Source organism: Scyliorhinus canicula, chromosome 6 (assembly GCF_902713615.1).
Source record: "Scyliorhinus canicula chromosome 6, sScyCan1.1, whole genome shotgun sequence".
Lineage (NCBI taxonomy): Eukaryota > Metazoa > Chordata > Chondrichthyes > Carcharhiniformes > Scyliorhinidae > Scyliorhinus > Scyliorhinus canicula.
In genome coordinates this window covers 151,554,468-151,573,044 of record NC_052151.1, presented here as the reverse complement: position 1 = coordinate 151,573,044, position 18,577 = coordinate 151,554,468, and the positions used below count along the sequence as shown (strand labels likewise).

General features: G+C 44.7%; 1 protein-coding gene across 4 annotated transcripts in view; it reads right to left on the bottom strand.

Annotated features, from left to right (window-relative positions):
* Positions 1-356: 356 nt before the first annotated feature.
* LOC119967580 overlaps positions 357-18,577 on the bottom strand; it is a 68,113-nt gene continuing 49,892 nt past the window's right edge. For 3 of the 4 annotated variants that reach the window (XM_038800289.1, XM_038800293.1, XM_038800290.1), the window contains 6 exons: positions 18,364-18,493; positions 15,534-15,594; positions 12,285-12,626; positions 8,677-8,859; positions 6,797-6,891; positions 4,635-5,044 (listed from right to left, as the gene is read on the bottom strand). In XM_038800289.1, the coding sequence (XP_038656217.1) occupies positions 5,030-5,044; positions 6,797-6,891; positions 8,677-8,859; positions 12,285-12,626; positions 15,534-15,594; positions 18,364-18,493 (826 nt within the window). In that variant the 3' untranslated portion in view covers positions 4,635-5,029. Of the gene's footprint in view, positions 663-4,634; positions 5,045-6,796; positions 6,892-8,676; positions 8,860-12,284; positions 12,627-15,533; positions 15,595-18,363; positions 18,494-18,577 lie in introns of those variants that run through there. The other variant, XM_038800291.1, reaches the window with a different exon arrangement.

The following is an 18,577-nucleotide window of genomic DNA, read 5'->3' as shown; positions in this document are numbered from 1 at the left end:
AGGAAAGATGTCCTGAGGCGTGGTACATTGGCGAGACCATGCAGACGCTGCGACAACGAATGAACAGACGTCGCACGACAATCACCAGGCAGGAATGTTCTTCTCTTCCAGTTGGGGAATACTTCACAGTCAAGGGCATTCAGCCCCTGATCTTCGGGTAAGCACTCTCCAAGGCAGCCTTCAGGACGGATGAGAACGCAGAATCGCCGAGCAGAAACTGATAGCCAAGTTCCACACGCATGAGTACGGTCTCAACCGGGATCTTGGATTCATGACTCACTACATTTAACCCCCCCACCATCTGGCCTGGACTTGTGAAATCCTACCGACTGTCCTGGTTTGAGACAATTCACATCTCTTTAACCTGTGACTATTCCTCTCTCCAGTCACACCATCTGGACCTGTAAATACTTAATTACCTGCAAAGACCTGCATTCAAGTATCATCTTGCAGGATTGGTTTTGTCTATATATGCTGTGTTTGTGTAACCTACCTCTTCACTCACCTGATGAAGACATTAAAATTGATCAAATCTAAAATGTTGATTGTAATGACGCATCAAATCTCTTCAATATCAGGCATCTCCTGTTCCTTTCGAGAAGTTGGTTAACAAAGTCGAGCTTGTTCTGTTCAATCATTTCAATTCACCTAGAGGGTTGTAACTTAAAAAGGATTCACGTTAAGCATCTTTCATGTGGCATATGTTATTTAATTTATTGACAATGTTACATTATTCTGGCAATTTTGTAGGTGGATCTAATTCTTAAACTGTCAAAAGGTTGGCGATTCATTTAGTCACTGTAAACTCATATCAGGGTTTTAAAATTTAGTTTCTGATCGAATTTCTGGATATAAGCAGAGCTCATCCTGATTGAGGTTTGAGCCTCTCCAATGACTTCAACATCACCGTAATGACTGTTTCGTCAAAATACAACAATATATGTCAGCATAAAGTAAATATTCCAACCTTTTATAAAATTAAAGCATGTCATATTCATACAGATGTGAACTAATCAGCCTTGTGGATTCCCTTCTGCCCATCTGGCATGTGTCTGTATCTATTCTATTGCTCCTATGCAATGCCATCCCAGTGCTTTACAGCAAGGTCAGTGGATGGCTTGTGATATTCAGTGGAGGAGACTGCATATGGAGATCTATCTTGATCAGCATCAGCCCTCATTGACAGCTGGGCCTTGGACTGCCCCATCTCGGCATGGGCAGCCAAAGGTGGAGCTGGCTGCCTGGCAGGCAACTGCTGGACTGGCATGAATGGGATCAGTAATCCTGTCCTTTTGAGAGAAGACAGGAATTAGGGGCTTCATGGACCCACTGCCTCTCTGGCGCAGCACCTCAGGGACTCACTACAGAGACAGACACCACTTTTAAGTTTCCCACTGTTACTATCTGAGCTGATTGCTGTGATTGTGAGAGGTTGTAATGTTGATTTTTCTTCATCACTTTGTGCTCTTCCAACTCTTTATTTTTCACGACTGCCCGCTAATTTGAAGTTCTGGTGCATTTCTCCTTTCACCCAGCTAAGACTAAGGTTATGGTCGGGTGGAGCAGTGGGGTGGGGTGGGGGTGAGTAAGAGGTGTATTCTTAAACCATCTGCAGCTTCTAGCTCAGCAAGACTGTGGGGTTGGGGGGTAGGGTGTAGGGAGGATGCTTTCCAAAGGAGTATTTGATATGACAAACCATCACATTCCATCATTTCAGCAGTATGATTAATAATGGATTTAACTATGGCTGTTCCAACAATGTCCACCACCATTTTCTCTGTGGGGGTAGCCGCACCTTCCTGCCACTAGTTAATCCCTTTTGCCTCACATTGTATGTCATCTTGTCCTGCAAGTGTGTCAGTGAATGTGGTGATGTGGCTCTCATGATTGAATAGCTGGCCACGTGTCCACGAGTGAGATTCGAATGTGAGGCTTGGAGCACTGGTTGAAGGTGGGAGTGTGACATGAAGCTATGAATGTTAAGTACAAGTCCTAATTCAAAGAGATTGTTAAGTAGGTGTTTATGGTGATTTGAGCAGTGTAGGAGGCTCGTAATCCATTGGTGGGATATGGCATTTAAAGATACATTCACTAACCTGGGGCACCTGTGTGAGGAGGTTTTGTAACCCTGCATCCAGGTTTTCAGTTATTGACCTTTGAACCACTGTCTGCTCCCACTGCTTTCATAGAGTTTGTTTTGAAGGCCTCCTGGTCGATACAGGACATCACTCCCCCTTCCTTGACCAATGCCACTGGTGAAGCATTGGAAAATCATGAAGCCTGCTCTTTCCCATTTCTTTTCCAGATCAGGTTCATTAGTAGAATGACTTCCAGAACCTTCTCCAGCCACAGTGGACCTCATCTTTAAGAGGTGTGGGCTGCCCTTAACTAGGGCAGGCTAACTTTAACTATTTTTAGCTTTAACTATTTTGGAGCCCTTGCTGAGATTTCCAGCTGCCAAAGAGCACAGTTAGCGCTGGCTGTAAGCTCCAAGCATGGAGTTTAGTTCACAGCCCTAAGATGACACGCTGCCTGCATTGGAAACAATGGATTGATCATAACTGGACAATATCCATGTGCTGACAAGTGCCACTCTTCTGACCTACTCTTGTAGCCACAGTATTTATATGGCTAATCCAGTTCAGTTTATGGTCAGTAGTAATCCCCAGGATGTTGATAGTGAGGGATTCAATGATGGTAATGCCATTGAATGTCAAAGGGCGATTGGCAGAACTTTTGGTTGTGGCGGGGTCATGAATTTTGTCACTGATATAGTTTTGCCTAAAAATGATTTTGAAATCTGCCAACAATGTTGCAACTTTGAGGTCAAAATTCTCGACCAAGCCTGGCTCTTTAATACCCTTCTTTGTTATTCAATCAAGGGCAAAACCTTGATGCACTGCCCATCCATAATTGCTCTTGAGAAGGAGTGGTGGGGTGCAGCCTCTGTATTCCCAGTCAGTGTGGCCAAGTTAATTCCACAATGCCCAGATCGTCACCCAGTAACCGCAAAGGATTAAAAAATATATATTTTTTTACAGGATGTGGGCCTCACTGGCTGAGCCAGCATTTGTTGTCCATCCCTAGTTGCCCTTAAGAAGGTGGTTCCAAGATTTTGCCTCAGCGACAGTGGAGGAATGCCGATATATTTCCAAGTCAGGATGGTGAGTGACATTGGATAGATGCCAGCATTGTCGTTGGCAATTTAGCATGGCCAATCTACCTGCCCTGCACATCTTTGGGTTTTGGGGGTGAGACCCACGCAGAAATGGGAAGAATGTGTAACCTCCACATGGACAGTGACCAGGGGGCAGGATCAAACCCGGGTCCTCAGCACCATGAGGCAGAAGTGCTAACCACAGCCCCATGGTCAGCTATTTCTTGATATCAATGTAAAGAGAAGCAAATTGGCCTGACTTTTGGTGATGGTGGGGACCTGAGGAGGAGGCTGAGATGGATCATCCCCTGGACATTATGGCTTCAACCAATTGCAAATGCATCACAGCCTTGCATTTTGCCCTCTATACTGGATTCATCATCATTGAAGAGGTGAAATTTCATGCAGCCTCTTCCTCTCCTTAGTTGTTTAATTGTCCCTCACTGTTTATGACTCACTGTGGCAGAGCTTTGATCTGATCTGTTGGTTGTGGGATTATTTCCATGCTGCTTCCACTGTTTAGCGTGCAAGTACTCCTCACAAGGTGGCAGAGTTTTATGGCCTTTGGCCCATCGCGTCTGTGCTGGCCATAAAACACCTACCTATTCCAAATGCAATTTCCCAACATTTGGTCCGTAGACGTGTATGCTATGGCGATTCAAATGCTCATCTAAATGTTTCTTAAATATTGTGAGTGTGCCCGCCTCTACCATTCTTTCAGGCTGAGGTCCAGATTCCCAGCATCCTCTGGTTGAAAAAGCTTTTCCTCAAATTCCTTCTAAATCTCCTGCTTTTGACCTTAAATCTACGGTCCCTGGTTATTGACCCCTCTATCAAAGGGAAAGATTTCTTCCTATCTAAAATCCCTCATAACTTTGTGCACCTCGATGAGGTCTCCCCTCAGCCTTTTGTACATCTTAATGAGGTGCCCCCCCCCCCCAGCATTCTCTGCTCTAAGGAAATTAACCCTGGACTATCCAGCCTCTATTCATAGCTGAAACACTCGAGCCCAGGCAACATCCTGGTGAATCTCCTCTGCACCTTTTCTCGTGCAATCACATCCTTTCCACACATACTCTTGCTGTGACCTAACATTTAATACAGCTCTATTATAACCTCCCTGCAAGTATTCCACATGCCTTTTTCACCTCCTTGAAAAGTTTAACCAAATTCTTTAGACACGATCTCTCCCTGACAAAGCCATGCCGGCTATCCTTGATTAATCATGGTCTCTCTAGGGCAGCACGGGGGCCTAGTGGTTAGCACAGCTGCCTCACGGCGCTGAGGTCCCAGGTTCGATCCCGGCCCTGGGTCACTGTCCGTGTGGAGTTTGCACATTCTCCCCGTGTCTGCGTGGGTTTCGCCCCCACAACCCAAAAATGTGCAGAGTAGGTGGATTGGCCACACTAAATTGCCCCTTAATTGGAAAAATAATTGGGTAATCTAAATTTATTTTTTTTTAAATCATTGTCTCTCCAAGTGGAGATTAATTCTGTCTTTCAGAATTTTTTCCAATTATTTCCCTGTCACTGATGCTAGACTCACTGGCCTATAATTATCTGTTTTTTCCCTTCCTACCTATTTATATCCTCTGAAGGATGGGTTGCACAGGATCTGAATTCACACACATCGAGAATTTAATATGCTAAATAAGCCAAAGGATACGAGCAATATAAAAACTAATAGAACGGTGTGTTATGTTGAGAACTTGAGCAAATAAAGTACTGACCGGAAAACTGATAGGAAATAAAGCTGTCTTTAAAATTGCTGTCAGCTAGTTCATCGGTAGTATTGAGTAAAATTCCAATTGAATCTCATTTGATCAAACTGTATACTCACCATGTGCTAGTGGAACCTAGTCCTCACTTACTTTCAATGATAAAGAAACTGAAATAAACATGGAATCCAAAGAGAGGGGAAAAAAGACAGAAAGGAAAAGTGAATTTCTAAAAATGATACAATATTACATTTTAAAATTTTCCAACATTGATCAAAACCTGAAGAAATAAGCCAGACTTGAAATATTACATTTTCAGAGGTAGAGTAGTTGGTAGCAACAATAACATTTGCCATGTTAAAAGGATACTCAGACTGGAGCGGACAATATGTCGCTTTCTGTAGACAGCGTCGCTTGTATCTATGCAAGAGGTGTTAAATTAATTGTAATGATGAGGCAGACAGCGAAATGATGTTTTCGCAAAGCTACTGCCAGACAAGTGGACAATATCTTTTGGATATGCCCCTTGCTTGAAATTACTACATAAATTATGCATACAGATGCATTAACCTCTCAGCCATTTTGGCAGGAAAGTCTAGACCGTTTAACCTAACCATTGCTGACATTCAGGGAATTAGCATTTGAATAATGCATTCCATAAATGCAAAGCTAACAAAGGGATGTCTGACATCTGAAATTATTGTTTTAAAAAAGAACATCTGCCAAGGATTACTATTATTGAACAAAGTTTGCAGACTTATACTTGGAACTGCTTCAGGTTTGTATTAACAGCACACGTCCTTTTAAGTTAGACAAATAGGAGTCAGTGGTGATCATCACTGCCTCAGTCCCAATTAATACAGAGATCACTACCTACAGGGACAGTAAGAAGTCTTACAACACCGGGTTAAAATCCAACAGGTTTGTTTTGGAGTCACTAGCTTTCGGAGCGCAGCTCCTTCATCAGGTGAGTCCAACACCGGCATCTCCACATCATAGCTACCTACAGGTAGTGTGATAATCCACAAATCTTCTCTTATGTACATTGCTGAACCCTGTTAGACTTAGGATTCTGAAACTAGTCTGTTTATATACCCCCTCAGTTCACAAGAAACTGTAATTAGAGTGGAGAACAGTTCTCACAGTGACGTGTAGCCTGCTTTGTAAATATTATAACAATATTTTAGAATGTGTTTGTGATATCTAATGCCAAAACATTAATAATTACAGAAATTCTTACTAGATTTGGAAACCTGCTGGGATTCTCCGAAATCCCGGCCAAGTATTGGCGGTAGCGCAAACACCGGAGTGGTGCACGCTGGCATCAACGGGTCTCCTGGCCAGCGATTCAGCGGCCCTCAGAGGGTCAGCAAGGTGCCGGAGTGCTCTACGCTGCTCCCCTGATATGCGGCCCTGTACTGCCGGCACCGTTCCGCGCATGGGCGCGACGGCCTTCTCCCTGCTGGCGCATGCACGCGACGGCCGGCTCCGCACCGGCGCATGCACGTGGTGGCCGTTTCCACGCTGGCACCGCGCAACATGCCGGACCCCTACAGCGGGCCCACGCGGAAGAAGGTGTGCCCCCTCCAGATCACTGGCACCCGCAGATAGGTAGCCCCCGATCGTGGGTCTGGACGCCGTGGACGCCCCCCCCCCCCCCCCCCCCCCCTCTCCAGCATCTGATCCCCCCCCGCGCCCCACCAGGATGGGAATTTCACGCGTCACCGCCGATTCTCCGACCCGGCGCGGACTCGGAGAATCCCAGCCCTTTTGTTCTTTCGTTGTGTCCAATCTCAACTAGGTAATTGAACATTTGAAGTATAGCTGGACAAAACTAGCCTTTAAAAGGTCCTATCACAGAGAGTGTTTCTGTGGTGTTGAAAATGGAACCGGAAAGTGAAATGCTAATTCACTGAACTTACCCAGTTGTAATGGATCCGTTGATTTAAAAGTGCATTAAGGGCTTTAACTAACTCAGGTTTCATGGGTGGGGGTTTAAAGGTCGGACAAGTAAATTCTGAAATGAAATGAACAAGAAATTGCAAATAGGTTAAGTAAAACTGCTACCTTATTTCAAGCTACATTAGAAAAAAATGCAATTATGAAAACATCACTATTAGGTCGTTTGTGATTCAAATTCACATGCAACACATTATTTAAACATATCTGGGGATGAAATTGAGCTCAGTAGTATCCCTTTTTGGGTGCTAGTTGTACTGTTAGGCACAAAAATGGTCTCCTCACCACATGTGCAAACTTCTGACATGAAATGTTGGGGACGCCATCTTGGTAAAGGGGTTAACACATCAGTTAACGTCCATTGAAAGTATGTGGAGGAGGTAAATCAGGACATCAATCAGCGCACAACTATGATATGATGTCAGCGTGGCCATTTTGAAACTCCATGATTTAACAGACCTCGCACTGCTGAACACACATTAAGCTGCAGGCAATGCACCAGAATGATTTAGAGGGATCAACAGCATCATATGGATGAGTTGTTGTTTATTGATGGTTCTTTCCAGTGCCTTTGCCTGTTCTAGGGCTACTCCAGTGGCTGCAGCATGGCTGGTGGAGCTTTTGCTTCCCATTGAATGAGACTGCAGATTACTTCGGAGGACAACCTCGAGAAGCTCTTGAGCTTAGAATGCTGGGCTCTTCCATCTTGGCATTGGGAGTCAAGAGGTCTGCAGTGTCTGGCTGACAAATTCCAAGTGGAGTGGTAGGGCCGCGTCACAATTGCTACATTCCTGACAGAAGATAGCAAATTTGTGATTAATGCCACTTCTCAGGGAGGTGTCTCAATAAACCCGGTATCTGCTGGATACAGCTCGCTGAACTGCACTGGCATCCACTGGCATGGTGGGTACAGTCCAAGGCTTGCAAGGCAGGAAGCTGGGCTTGTAAAGAAGAAACACCACTTCTGGGGAGTGGAATTCTTCCAGGTAATTCAAAGAAATTAATTGATTAACATGGGCCTGTTCAAAGTAATGCGGACAACATGCATACTTTGTACTGGCTGCTAGTTATAATCACAGTGGCTCACAAGGCAGGACCATAGATTATCATAGAATTTACAGTGCAGCAGGAGGCCATTCGGCCCATCAAGTCTGCACCGGCTCTTGGAAAGAGCACCCAACCCAAGGCCAACACCTACACCCTATCCCCATAACCCAGTAACCCCACCCAACACTAAGGGCAATTTTGGACACTAAGGGCAATTTATCAGGGCCAATCCACCTAACCTGCGCATCTTCGGACTGTGGGAGGAAACCAGAGCACCCAGAGGAAGCCCACGCACACACGGGGAGGATGTGCAGACTCCACACAAGACAGTGACCCAAGTCGGAATCGAACCTGGGATCCTGGGTGTTATTATCCATGAGTGGGGGTGTAAGCGACCAAGTGGCTCACCTAGAGGTGGGCCATCCTTTCATATTAGCGATCTGACCAGTTTTCCCGGCGAGCTCAGCTTCCGAGTAATGAAAATAATTCTGAAGTGTGGGCTCGCCCAGTGAGCAACTTGCAGGGGCCGAAAAACATGACCAAGTCCCATTTGATAGTGGTCAGGAGCTCTCCAACTCATTCGTTGAAGAGCTTGTGGGAAAGCTCCCTCACTACGGCACTCAAGAACTTGTCCCGTTAAATCATGCCTCATAGCTTCTCCTCTTTCACTTTATCCAGCAGGCTTACAATAGTGTTTAAAGAGGAACTGCTGAATGACTGTTCAGTAGAAAACTCTCACAATATTAATCATAATCAATTGAAATTAAGCTGAGCCATGCAGAAGAATTTTACACACCTGGATCCATACAGTCGCCTTCCATTGGGAGAGTTCTCCTTCGTGCCCACTGTCCCATAAGGATGCCCACTGGTCTTGGTTTTGGGCGAGGGGGTTCAATGTCAGACAATCCAGATGACGTAGACGCATCTCCTACACTGGCAGTCTGTTGGGCGTGCACCCCACGCTTGTTGCTGCTCAGTTCTGTAAATAAGTAATTCAGTAGGTTTTCTCAGAAAGGAGGGCATGATTTCCACACACAACTACCAATGTAAGGTTATCACAATCTTAGCATTTCAACTATATTCAGATTTTGCATTCCTGATGAAAAGGTTTGGCTTTCAATAACATTTATTGCTGGATTCTATGATCCTGTTTGAATTCCCCCAGCTAAGCTCCATCTGTGTCTCTGCTCTCCCTTCCTTTCCTGAAATATTCTATTTCAGTGACTCGCTGTTCCCTCCGCTTGTTGAAAAGTTCTGATTAAGTGACTGTCATCCATTCCTTTCCATTGATTTGCTCTTCCAGTGATTCTAACTCTCTCAACCCTTGACAGAAATTTGATTCGACTGCTGCAGTTTCATCTTCCCCTGCTTCCCCCGAGGTGCTTTGATGTCAATGACTCCACTGCTAATTGACTTTCCAACTGGAGAGAGAGTAGTTACAACATGCGGGTTGGTTACGGGGGTTCAAGAGGCAGCTTGTCACCACCTTCACAAGGGCAACTAGAGATGGACAATAAATTCCATTCAGGTCATTAAAGAATTTACAACTCCATCCCATAGGCCCAATTCCACCCCTTCAGTGAGGGGCAACAATGACTACAATCCACCATCAATAAGGTAATTCTGTCATCACTGCTTCACACAGAAATCCATTCCTCAGTGCACTGTCCTCCCATTTTATTTAACGATGGAGAACCTTTTAAATATTATACATAGCTTAATTTAAAATAATTTCAGGCAAATTTTACATTGCGTGTAATACTAAGGGGGACAAAGTGCCTTTGTGTGCTAGATCAATACAAATAGAGACTTGTGGAAAATTCTGTGCCTTAAGTGCTATACGCCTATACTCACTCCTCTGTTCAACACAGTACATTGAATAAGTTATAGCTGACACTCCACCCTTTCAAATATAGCTGCGAGGATCCGTCATTACACCAAGTTACTCAATGGAAAAACTATGTATGAACATTACAGGCGCAATTCTCCCGAAAGATTTCTAAGTGTGGTAGCAAGCAGGAACTGCCGCGACCTTCCCCGCTCTCGGCCTGGCGAGGCCAGCAACGCAATACAATGTTAATTGGTCCAGCTAATGAGGCCCCATGGGCTTTACGCAAATGTAGGCTGACCAGCTGATTCGCCAGGACAGCCCCCTGCTAACAAGGTCGAGCAGCACTCATAGCACATTCTCAGCCAACCCTACTCGGCTCACAGCCATGGCGCAGAAAAGCTTGGCCCCAGGATTTGGAAACACAGACCTGGGGAAGCCCCTAGATGTGGTCGAGGCCAGGAGGGATGGCCTGTTACTCTGAGGGTCCCAGAGCATGAGCCACAGGGCAGCCAGTGCCATTTGGGATAAAGTGGCAGTGGCCATCAGCTTGGGCAGCATGAGCAGGAGGACTGGCCTCCAGTTCCATACTAGTGAGACTCCTAGTGGTCAGTCGGTGAATTACAAAACAACCATGACATCACTACAGAGGTGACTAGGGTGGCCGAGGACAAAGTGGTCACCAATGCGGAGGAATTGTTAACGTCAAACAGACTGATCCATCCCTCCCACTGACCACACATCCATTCTTCCGCAGGGCCTCCAGCCGGCGGCGCCAGCCCATCCCAGGCGGCCCCCTCTCCTGCCTCCCATGAGACCACCTCGGAGGAGAGCTCTGAGGATGCTACAATCGACAGGTTACAACTGTCATCCCCACCCTCCAGCAGCGCAGATACACACACGTTAGTGGTCAGGCTTCTCGGGCACATTCTTGTGAACACCACACTTCTGCTGATGCACGTCAGGTGGAGGCAGGAACCCCCAGGCTCTTTGCCTGCGAGCGACGATGGCTACTCACCTCCTCGGCTCCCCACAGAAGCCCTTCCACCTGGTTTTCATTTTTAAAAAAAGAGTACTAATCGGTGCCAGGGTGACCACTTGCTGGGGAGGCCACTGAATGACAGCAGGCCGTTGGATATGGGGTGGCTCCCAGTAATTGCATGGAAATCACGGCCTGCATATCCACAGATGTTGTATAAGATTACATTGCAAAGTGTGACAAAGATGCATCTATGTGGCTCCAAGTATTGTTTGATATAATCATGTAAAACAAAATACTCTGATTTTAGGGTGACGTTCAGGAGCTTTGCCATTCAAATACACAATAGATGACACATGTAACTTTGACAATGCATTTTAAGGGTACACCATCATCTAAGTAGACAATTCCAATACATGAACCATTTCCCATTTATTCCTATTATTTAGTACTCCCGATTTAATCACAACACTTAAATACAACAACACTTTTAAAATGGCTATCTATTTGTATTGGTCAGCACAAGAAATACAATCAAATCATCCTTCAATTTCAATTTGCCCTCAACATAAAAGTAATCAAATGCAAACTTTCCATGGAGCTTCTCTCTTTGGAGTTTGAGCCCACACTCTCATGCTGAGGGGTTGTGGAAACCTCAACTATATTACTAGAGTTTAGTTTATCTGTGTACTTGAATAGATCTGCATGGACTTTTCTCAACTACCGCTCAAAGCTCATTTGCTTTAAGTCAGCCGTTAGTTTGAGTGCCCCTCTTTGTTGCTGCCTCTCCAAACCCCGGATACCTTTATTGTGATACAGTGACCAAAGTTTCACTGCAGGTACAGCCATACCAGGTACACGCATGTCTGATTATTACTTCCAGTTCTGTCCCTAATCATACATCCCAGGGTGCAGTTAGCCCTCCTTGTCACTGCTGCACTACTTCTTACTGATTTCAGTCAGCTGACCATCAACATGCCAAAATCCATCCCCCCCCCCCCCCCCCCCCCTGCAGCCTAGAACCATTTTGTTTATATTCCCACTGTTAACTTTCCTTCGCTAGTTTCAGAACTTTGTATTTACTAACAGTAAATGCCATTTAGCATTCAAATCAGTCCACATTCCCAGTCTCTTGCATTTGATTTGCCTCTTCTCCTCCACAATTTGAATCCTCTTTTAAATCTGGCAGCCCCCGCAAGTTTAGACAGCAGTGTTCCCACCCTTGGCTCCCAATCTTCTACATATATTGTAAATAGTATAGGTCTCAGCAATGAGCCACTTTTGACACATCGCTATTGGTCCCTTGTCCTCCTGATGCAGTTCCACTGATTTAGCCAACCTTCAAATTCACCTGAAAAGCTTATGTACTGTGACTTGTTGACTTGAGGACTCATAGCGTCAGTGAGGTGGTATCATGAGTCTTGCTGGCTGATTTCAAAAATATATTTGATGTACAAACAATATATATATTATATATAAAATTAATAAGGCTGTCAAATTAGCAACATTAAATAAAAAAAGATGGTTCCATTAACTTCATCATGGTGACAATCTATGCGTAATTACAGAACAGGAAATTCTTGGGATCAGTGATTACCGTTTCTCATGGAACTTTCAGTGCTTCGTGACATGACTCCATATTTGATTACGTCACAAACCCAACATCTCTCCGATGGAACTTTATTTAAAAATAAACATGTGTCGCAAGTCCACATCTCCGCTGAATTGGTCTTCTCCGGACAGGGCTCCTCAGGCTCTTTGAAGTCCTTTTCGTCATAATAGGAGTAAAAATAAGCCGCTGGGTTTGTTTTCGAGGTCGACCTCATCCAGGTTGCAAAGTGCCTCGGTTTATCCTTGGTCGCAAACATTCTATATGGTGATATGGTAAATCCTCTCATCCTGTCACGGGAATTCCGGATTCGCTCTGGTGACTTGGGTGCTGAAAGAAAGAAAAGAGGGCTTGACAACAACATCCTCTGTGCAAGAAGAATTTTTGAATCACAGGTGTTAATAGGTTTTAACATGGTCACTAATATATACCGGTATCCCACCAACCCCCCAACCCCCACCTCCCCACTCCCACCAGTCCAAGCAAAGTCAGTGAGACCAACAGCTTATAGGTTCAATAAATTAGAACACTGTTGGCAGAAGGCTTTAGCTCTGGAAATGGTTTCTGGCAAACACAAAAGGCAGAACTTGAAAGGTCAGTAAATGGGACTGGGTGGTGGATGGGATGGGGAGAAAAAGGGGCCAGGATCAACTGGGTTGAGGTGGGTGGGTGGGCAGAAGAGGGTCTACCATTGCTAGCGGGGAAGAGGATAGCCTGATATCAGCAATGGAGAGGTTGAAGGCTTTCTTGAGGAACTACTGGTTTCTCTTGACCCACAAGGAATGTTGGAGATTACTTGCTGAGGAGAGCAATAACTTCCATCCCTATTTTCAATGCTGAGTTTCTTGAGCCCTGGGAAACGCAGGCAGGGAGCCATATTGAATTGGGTTCCCCCAGTGATTTAATGTTAATTAAGCATCCCACCTCTCCAAGGTGGGACACTAGAACATCCAGAAATCTGCTGCTGTAAAACAAGATGTCGGCTGAATGTTGGAGGTGTTGCCCTATGTAATTTAGTAATCCACCCCACCCCAGCAACTTTGAATCCTGTGCTAATGTCAGCATTGGGATCAGATCAAAAGCCTCAAGAAATAAAACAAAACCAATAAATTGAGCAATATGATATCTCGCATAACAAAATGCAAAATATTATCCAATGAGTGGCTAGGAAATGCCTTCAACCAAGCAATTCAGGCTTGGAAGGTAAATGCAAGAAAGAAAGCATTGGATTTTCACAAACATACTAATGTGATATGGATAGATTAATAAACTCCTCCGAAAAAATAGAATAAAAACTTGTCCAATCCATCTATCTTGACCCATATTGTGAATCTAGTCAGAGCATTTTCTTCAGTTCCCTGCCTCTATCATAACTAACTCTTAACAAGGTTTCTATAAAACATCTACCAAATACCTTTTAAAAGAAATCAGTGTCGTTACAGACTGATTAATAAAGCTATGATTCCATAGTGTGACTGATCCTACTGTCTAGCCTGCACTTTAATGATACGTTACAAAGTAAATTAAATTGCGATAAACGTACAGACAGTTGGAATGTATTAAATACATCAACCCAAAATGATTCATGTGTAGTCGAGGAAGGCATATACAAATGACCATTCCAGATTTTTTTCCCCTTTACCTGCAATAAATTTGAGGAATATGTACCGTATAGACAATCTGGGCTAATTTTCCCAAAATTTAGCAAATGTCATGTTCTGACTGAAACGTGGTGTCTTTCTCCTGAGAAGCAATGCCAGGTTTTCTGTCCAGACCTTATCCAACTTCATCAGAAAACAAATCGGGGGCGTGTTTTGCACCTTCACTCTGCTGCGCCAAACCCGGATACACGGAGATCGGGGTACCACCTTTAAAAGGAGCCCTGATCGGTGCTAAAAATATGCTCCCCCCACGGATGTGGGTGACCCCTCTCCACAATCTTCGGGACGACCTCTTCTCTCCCTCTCCCTCTCCCTCCCCCCCCACCACCACCACCATGTAAATCTCCGCCCTCACTCCCTCCCGTTCTCCAGTGCGCACCTCTCTCCACCACTCCCAGGGTTTGCCCCATATCTGTGCCACTGGCACAGAGTGCTGGGGCACTGTGCAGCCTCAGTCTGAACCCCAGGGCCTCCAGGCACCTCCACACCCCTGGCATGGACATCATGACTTATTGTGATACGCGCAGGTGTGATGTCATGCCGTTGGGGAGAGGGGAGACGACGACGACATTGAATGCGCTTGGAAGCCACCGTGTTAAGCGTATAAAGAACAAAGAAAAGTACAGCACAGGAACAGGCCCTTCGGCCCTCCAAGACCGTGCCGACCATGCTGCACGACGAAAATCTTCTACACTTCCTGGGTCCGTATCCCTCTGTTCCCATCCTATTCATGTATTTGTTAAGATGCCCCTTAAATGTCACTATCGCTTCCACCACCTCCTCCTGCAATAGGGCAGCACGGTAGCATTGTGGATAGCACAATTGCTTCACAGCTCCAGGGTCCCAGGTTCGATTCCGGCTTGGGTCACTGTCTGTGCGGAGTCTGCACATCCTCCCAGTGTGTGCGTGGGTTTCCCCCGGGTGCTCCGGTTTCCTCCCACAGTCCAAAGATGTGCAGGTTAGGTGGATTGGCCATGATAAATTGCCCTTAGTGTCCAAAATTGCCCTTAGTGTTGGGTGGGGTTACTGGGTTATGGGGATAGGGTGGAGGTGTTGACCTTGGGTAGGGTTCTCTTTCCAAGAGCCGGTGCAGACTCGGTGGGCCTCATGGCCTCATTCTGCACTGTAAATTCTATGATAATAAACAATAATAAGTTCCAGGCACCCACTACCCTCTGTGTAAAAAAACTTGCCTTGTACATCTCCTCTAAACCTTGCCCCTCGCACCTTAAACCTATGCCCCCAGTAATTGATCCCTCTACCCTGGGGAAAAGCCTCTGACTATGCACTCTGTCTATGCCCCTCATAATTTTGTAGACCTCTATCAGGTCGCCTCTCAATCTCCATCATTCCAGTGAGAACAAACCGAGTTTATTCAACCATTGATATTAAGATACATTTAAATTCATGGAAATCAGGTTTGTGGTGGAGCGGGGAAGATCTCAAATGGAGTTTTCGTCGCTTAAAAACCCGTTTTGGCCCTCTCGTCAGAGTTTGCAACTGTAACGGGATTTTCACCCAGGGCCAATGGGCCCCGAGAGTCTGACTTTTCACAAAGTTATTTAATAAACTTCACCTTTTTGCTGTTTTCTTCGAGCAATATACCTAGAGTAGCGATAACAACCACCGATGTCTTTCTGTGAAAGGAAGAGAAACATTATGAAATGAAGTGCCCGTCGAGGTCCCAGGTTCGAATCCAGGCTCTGGGGCACTGTCCGTGTGGAGTTTGCACATTCACCCCATGTCTGCGTAGGTTTCGCCCCAACAACCCAAAAGATGTGCAGGTTAGATGAATTGGCCACGCTAAATTGCCCCTTAATTTGAAAAAATTAAATGCCTTCTACCAGACCAGGATGCCTTAGCTGCCATAATCTATCTTCTGTGCAGCATGCGGAAAGTTTCCAGTTATACTCTTCACATCTGACCAATATTTCATGACACAAAACATTTAGGTCATTTCCGCAGGTTTCCTGCTCACTTCATCAAGTACATCTCCCGACTAGGATCCCATTTTATCATCAATGTGTCAGAATCTAACTTAAATCAATTTAGGTGAAAGCTGCTATCCCTTAAGCAGTTAGTAGCAGAATCATTAATAGAAAAAATACATACTTTTAACTAAAAGTGTTACTCTGCTCCTTTTTAAAAAGGAATTGTTTATCCATTTATTCAACAATCGTCAGCCGAAAGTGCCGATGATCCACCTTGGCCTCTTCCGGAGATCCCCAGCAGCACTGATGCCACTCTTCCGCCAATTCAATTCACTCCAAGTGACATCAGAAAACAGCTGAAGGCACTGTTTATCGCAAATGTTATGGGCCCTGACAATATTTTAGCAATGGTACTGAAGACTTATACTCCAGAACTAGCTGCGCCTCTAGCCAAGCTATTCCAATACCGCACTGACATCTACCTGACAATGTGGAAAATTGCCCTGTCCAAAAAAACCAGGATGAACCAATCCGGCCTATTACCGCCTCATTAGTCCGCTCTTGGTCATCAATAAAGTAATGAAGGTGTCATTGACAATGCCTTAGTGGAACTTAGTCAATGATAACCTGTGCACTGTTGCTCATTTTGAGTTATGCCAGTGGCACTCAGCTCCTGACCTCATTGCAGCCTTGGCCCGTACATGGACAATAGAGCTGAACTTTAAAGGTGAGAGTGACTGCCATTGGCCTCAAGTTAGTATTTGATTAGTATGGCATCAAGGAGCTCTGGCAAAACGGAACTAATTGGGAATCAGAGGGAAAATGCTCCAATGCTTGGAGTTCTAACTAGCACAAAGGAAGATGGTTGTGTTGTTGGATGTGAATGATTGAATGATCTCAGGCCCAGGTCCGCTGCAAGTGTTCCTCAGGGTAATGTCACAGGCCCAAACATCTTCAGCTGTTCCATCAATAACCTTTCTCCATCATAAGGTCAGATGTGGATTTTTATTGATGATTGCACACTGTTCATACCATTTGCGATAATGATCACATGTCCATAAGCAGCAAGACTCGATAACAGTCAGGCTTGGACTGATAAGCAAGTAATATTTGTGCCACACAAGTGCAGGCAATGACCATCTCCAACAAGAGATAATCTAACCATCTTTTCTTGACATTCAATGGCATTATCATTGCTGAATTCCTCACTGTCACATCCTGGGCATTGTCTTCACCAGACATTGAACTGTACCAGCTATATAAATACTGTGCTACAAGAGCAGGCCTGGGACTGGGAATTCTGAATTCCTCCTGATTCCCCAAACCTGTGCACCATTTAGAATGCACAAGTCAGGCATGTGATGGAATACTCTCCATTTGCGTGAATGGATGCAGCTCATCAACTCTCAGAGAAGCTCAACACCACCCAAGAGTTGCAAATGATACTGCGCATGTCCGCTTGATCGGCACACCCTCCACCAACTTCAGAAGTCTCTTGCTTTATCCTACAACAGTCTATGCTATATACATGATGCACTGCAGCAATGCATCAGTGTTCCTTGGACATCACCTTGAAGGGCGATTAGGGTTGGGCAACAATGCCAGCCTTGCCAGCAACACCAACATCCCATGAAAGAGTTAAAAAAGATGTTTATTTCCTACCTTTCAAAAAATGCAATTGTATTGGATTCTTTTCATCAACATATCCTGCCTTCACACGTAAGAGCAGCAGATTTTATTTAATCATTTATTTTAGAATAACCCTTCAGTCAGTATTGTACATACTGACACAAAATGCAAAATGGGGCCCAAGTTCCTCTTAAACGTTTTCAGGCTATGCACCACAATACCCATGAAGAAAAACTGCCTCAACTTTACTACCCCTGAATAACTTCGAACGCAGCTTGCTCCCAACTGCACCAATTTGACATTTTCACTTTGATTCATTGAATTTATTTTTGTAAAGTTGAACTTTGGGATTTGGACAATCTGGCAAAACCATCCCGATTTGCCTTTGAGAAAGTGGGGAGTTACTGCAATGTGATGTTACTCCCACAATTCAATCATTAGGTAAGGAGTTTCATGATTATGACTCAACGTCAATGAAGGAATGGTGATATATGCCCCAGTCAGAATGATTATTGACATGAATAAACAGCTTGGAGATGTCATTATAGGCAGTGAAGGCTTTGAGGGGTCAGGGCATGAGCCACTCGCCAAATCAGAGAAGTACATAGCTTTTGACCTGCACTGGTAACCATCGCATTTATACAGCTGGCCTAATGAAATTGCACCAGTTCTTGTCAAATTACCACAGGTCTAAAAGCAGTTTTGTTTGTACCTTCAGTCGGGGAAACCATACTTTGTCCTGTATTAACGTTTGCGATATTTTACAACCTTGCAATGTACTCTCAGCTAACAAATGTCTCATGAGAGGTAACACAGTCCATGGCCGATTCAGCTGCTATTGTATACCTTCATGTAGTATCGGATTTCATCATCTTCTACCCCCCAAGCTGAGAAGTGACCAGCACTCATCGGATTTTGTACGGAAGTATCCTTTGGTTTGTACTGGTATAATATTTCTGGAGAAAAATGCCTTACTCTGTAAAGTAATTCCAGGAACAGACAAAATTAATACAATTGTTGTAACATGTTATAACATTGATGAAAACTTCAAAAAACATCC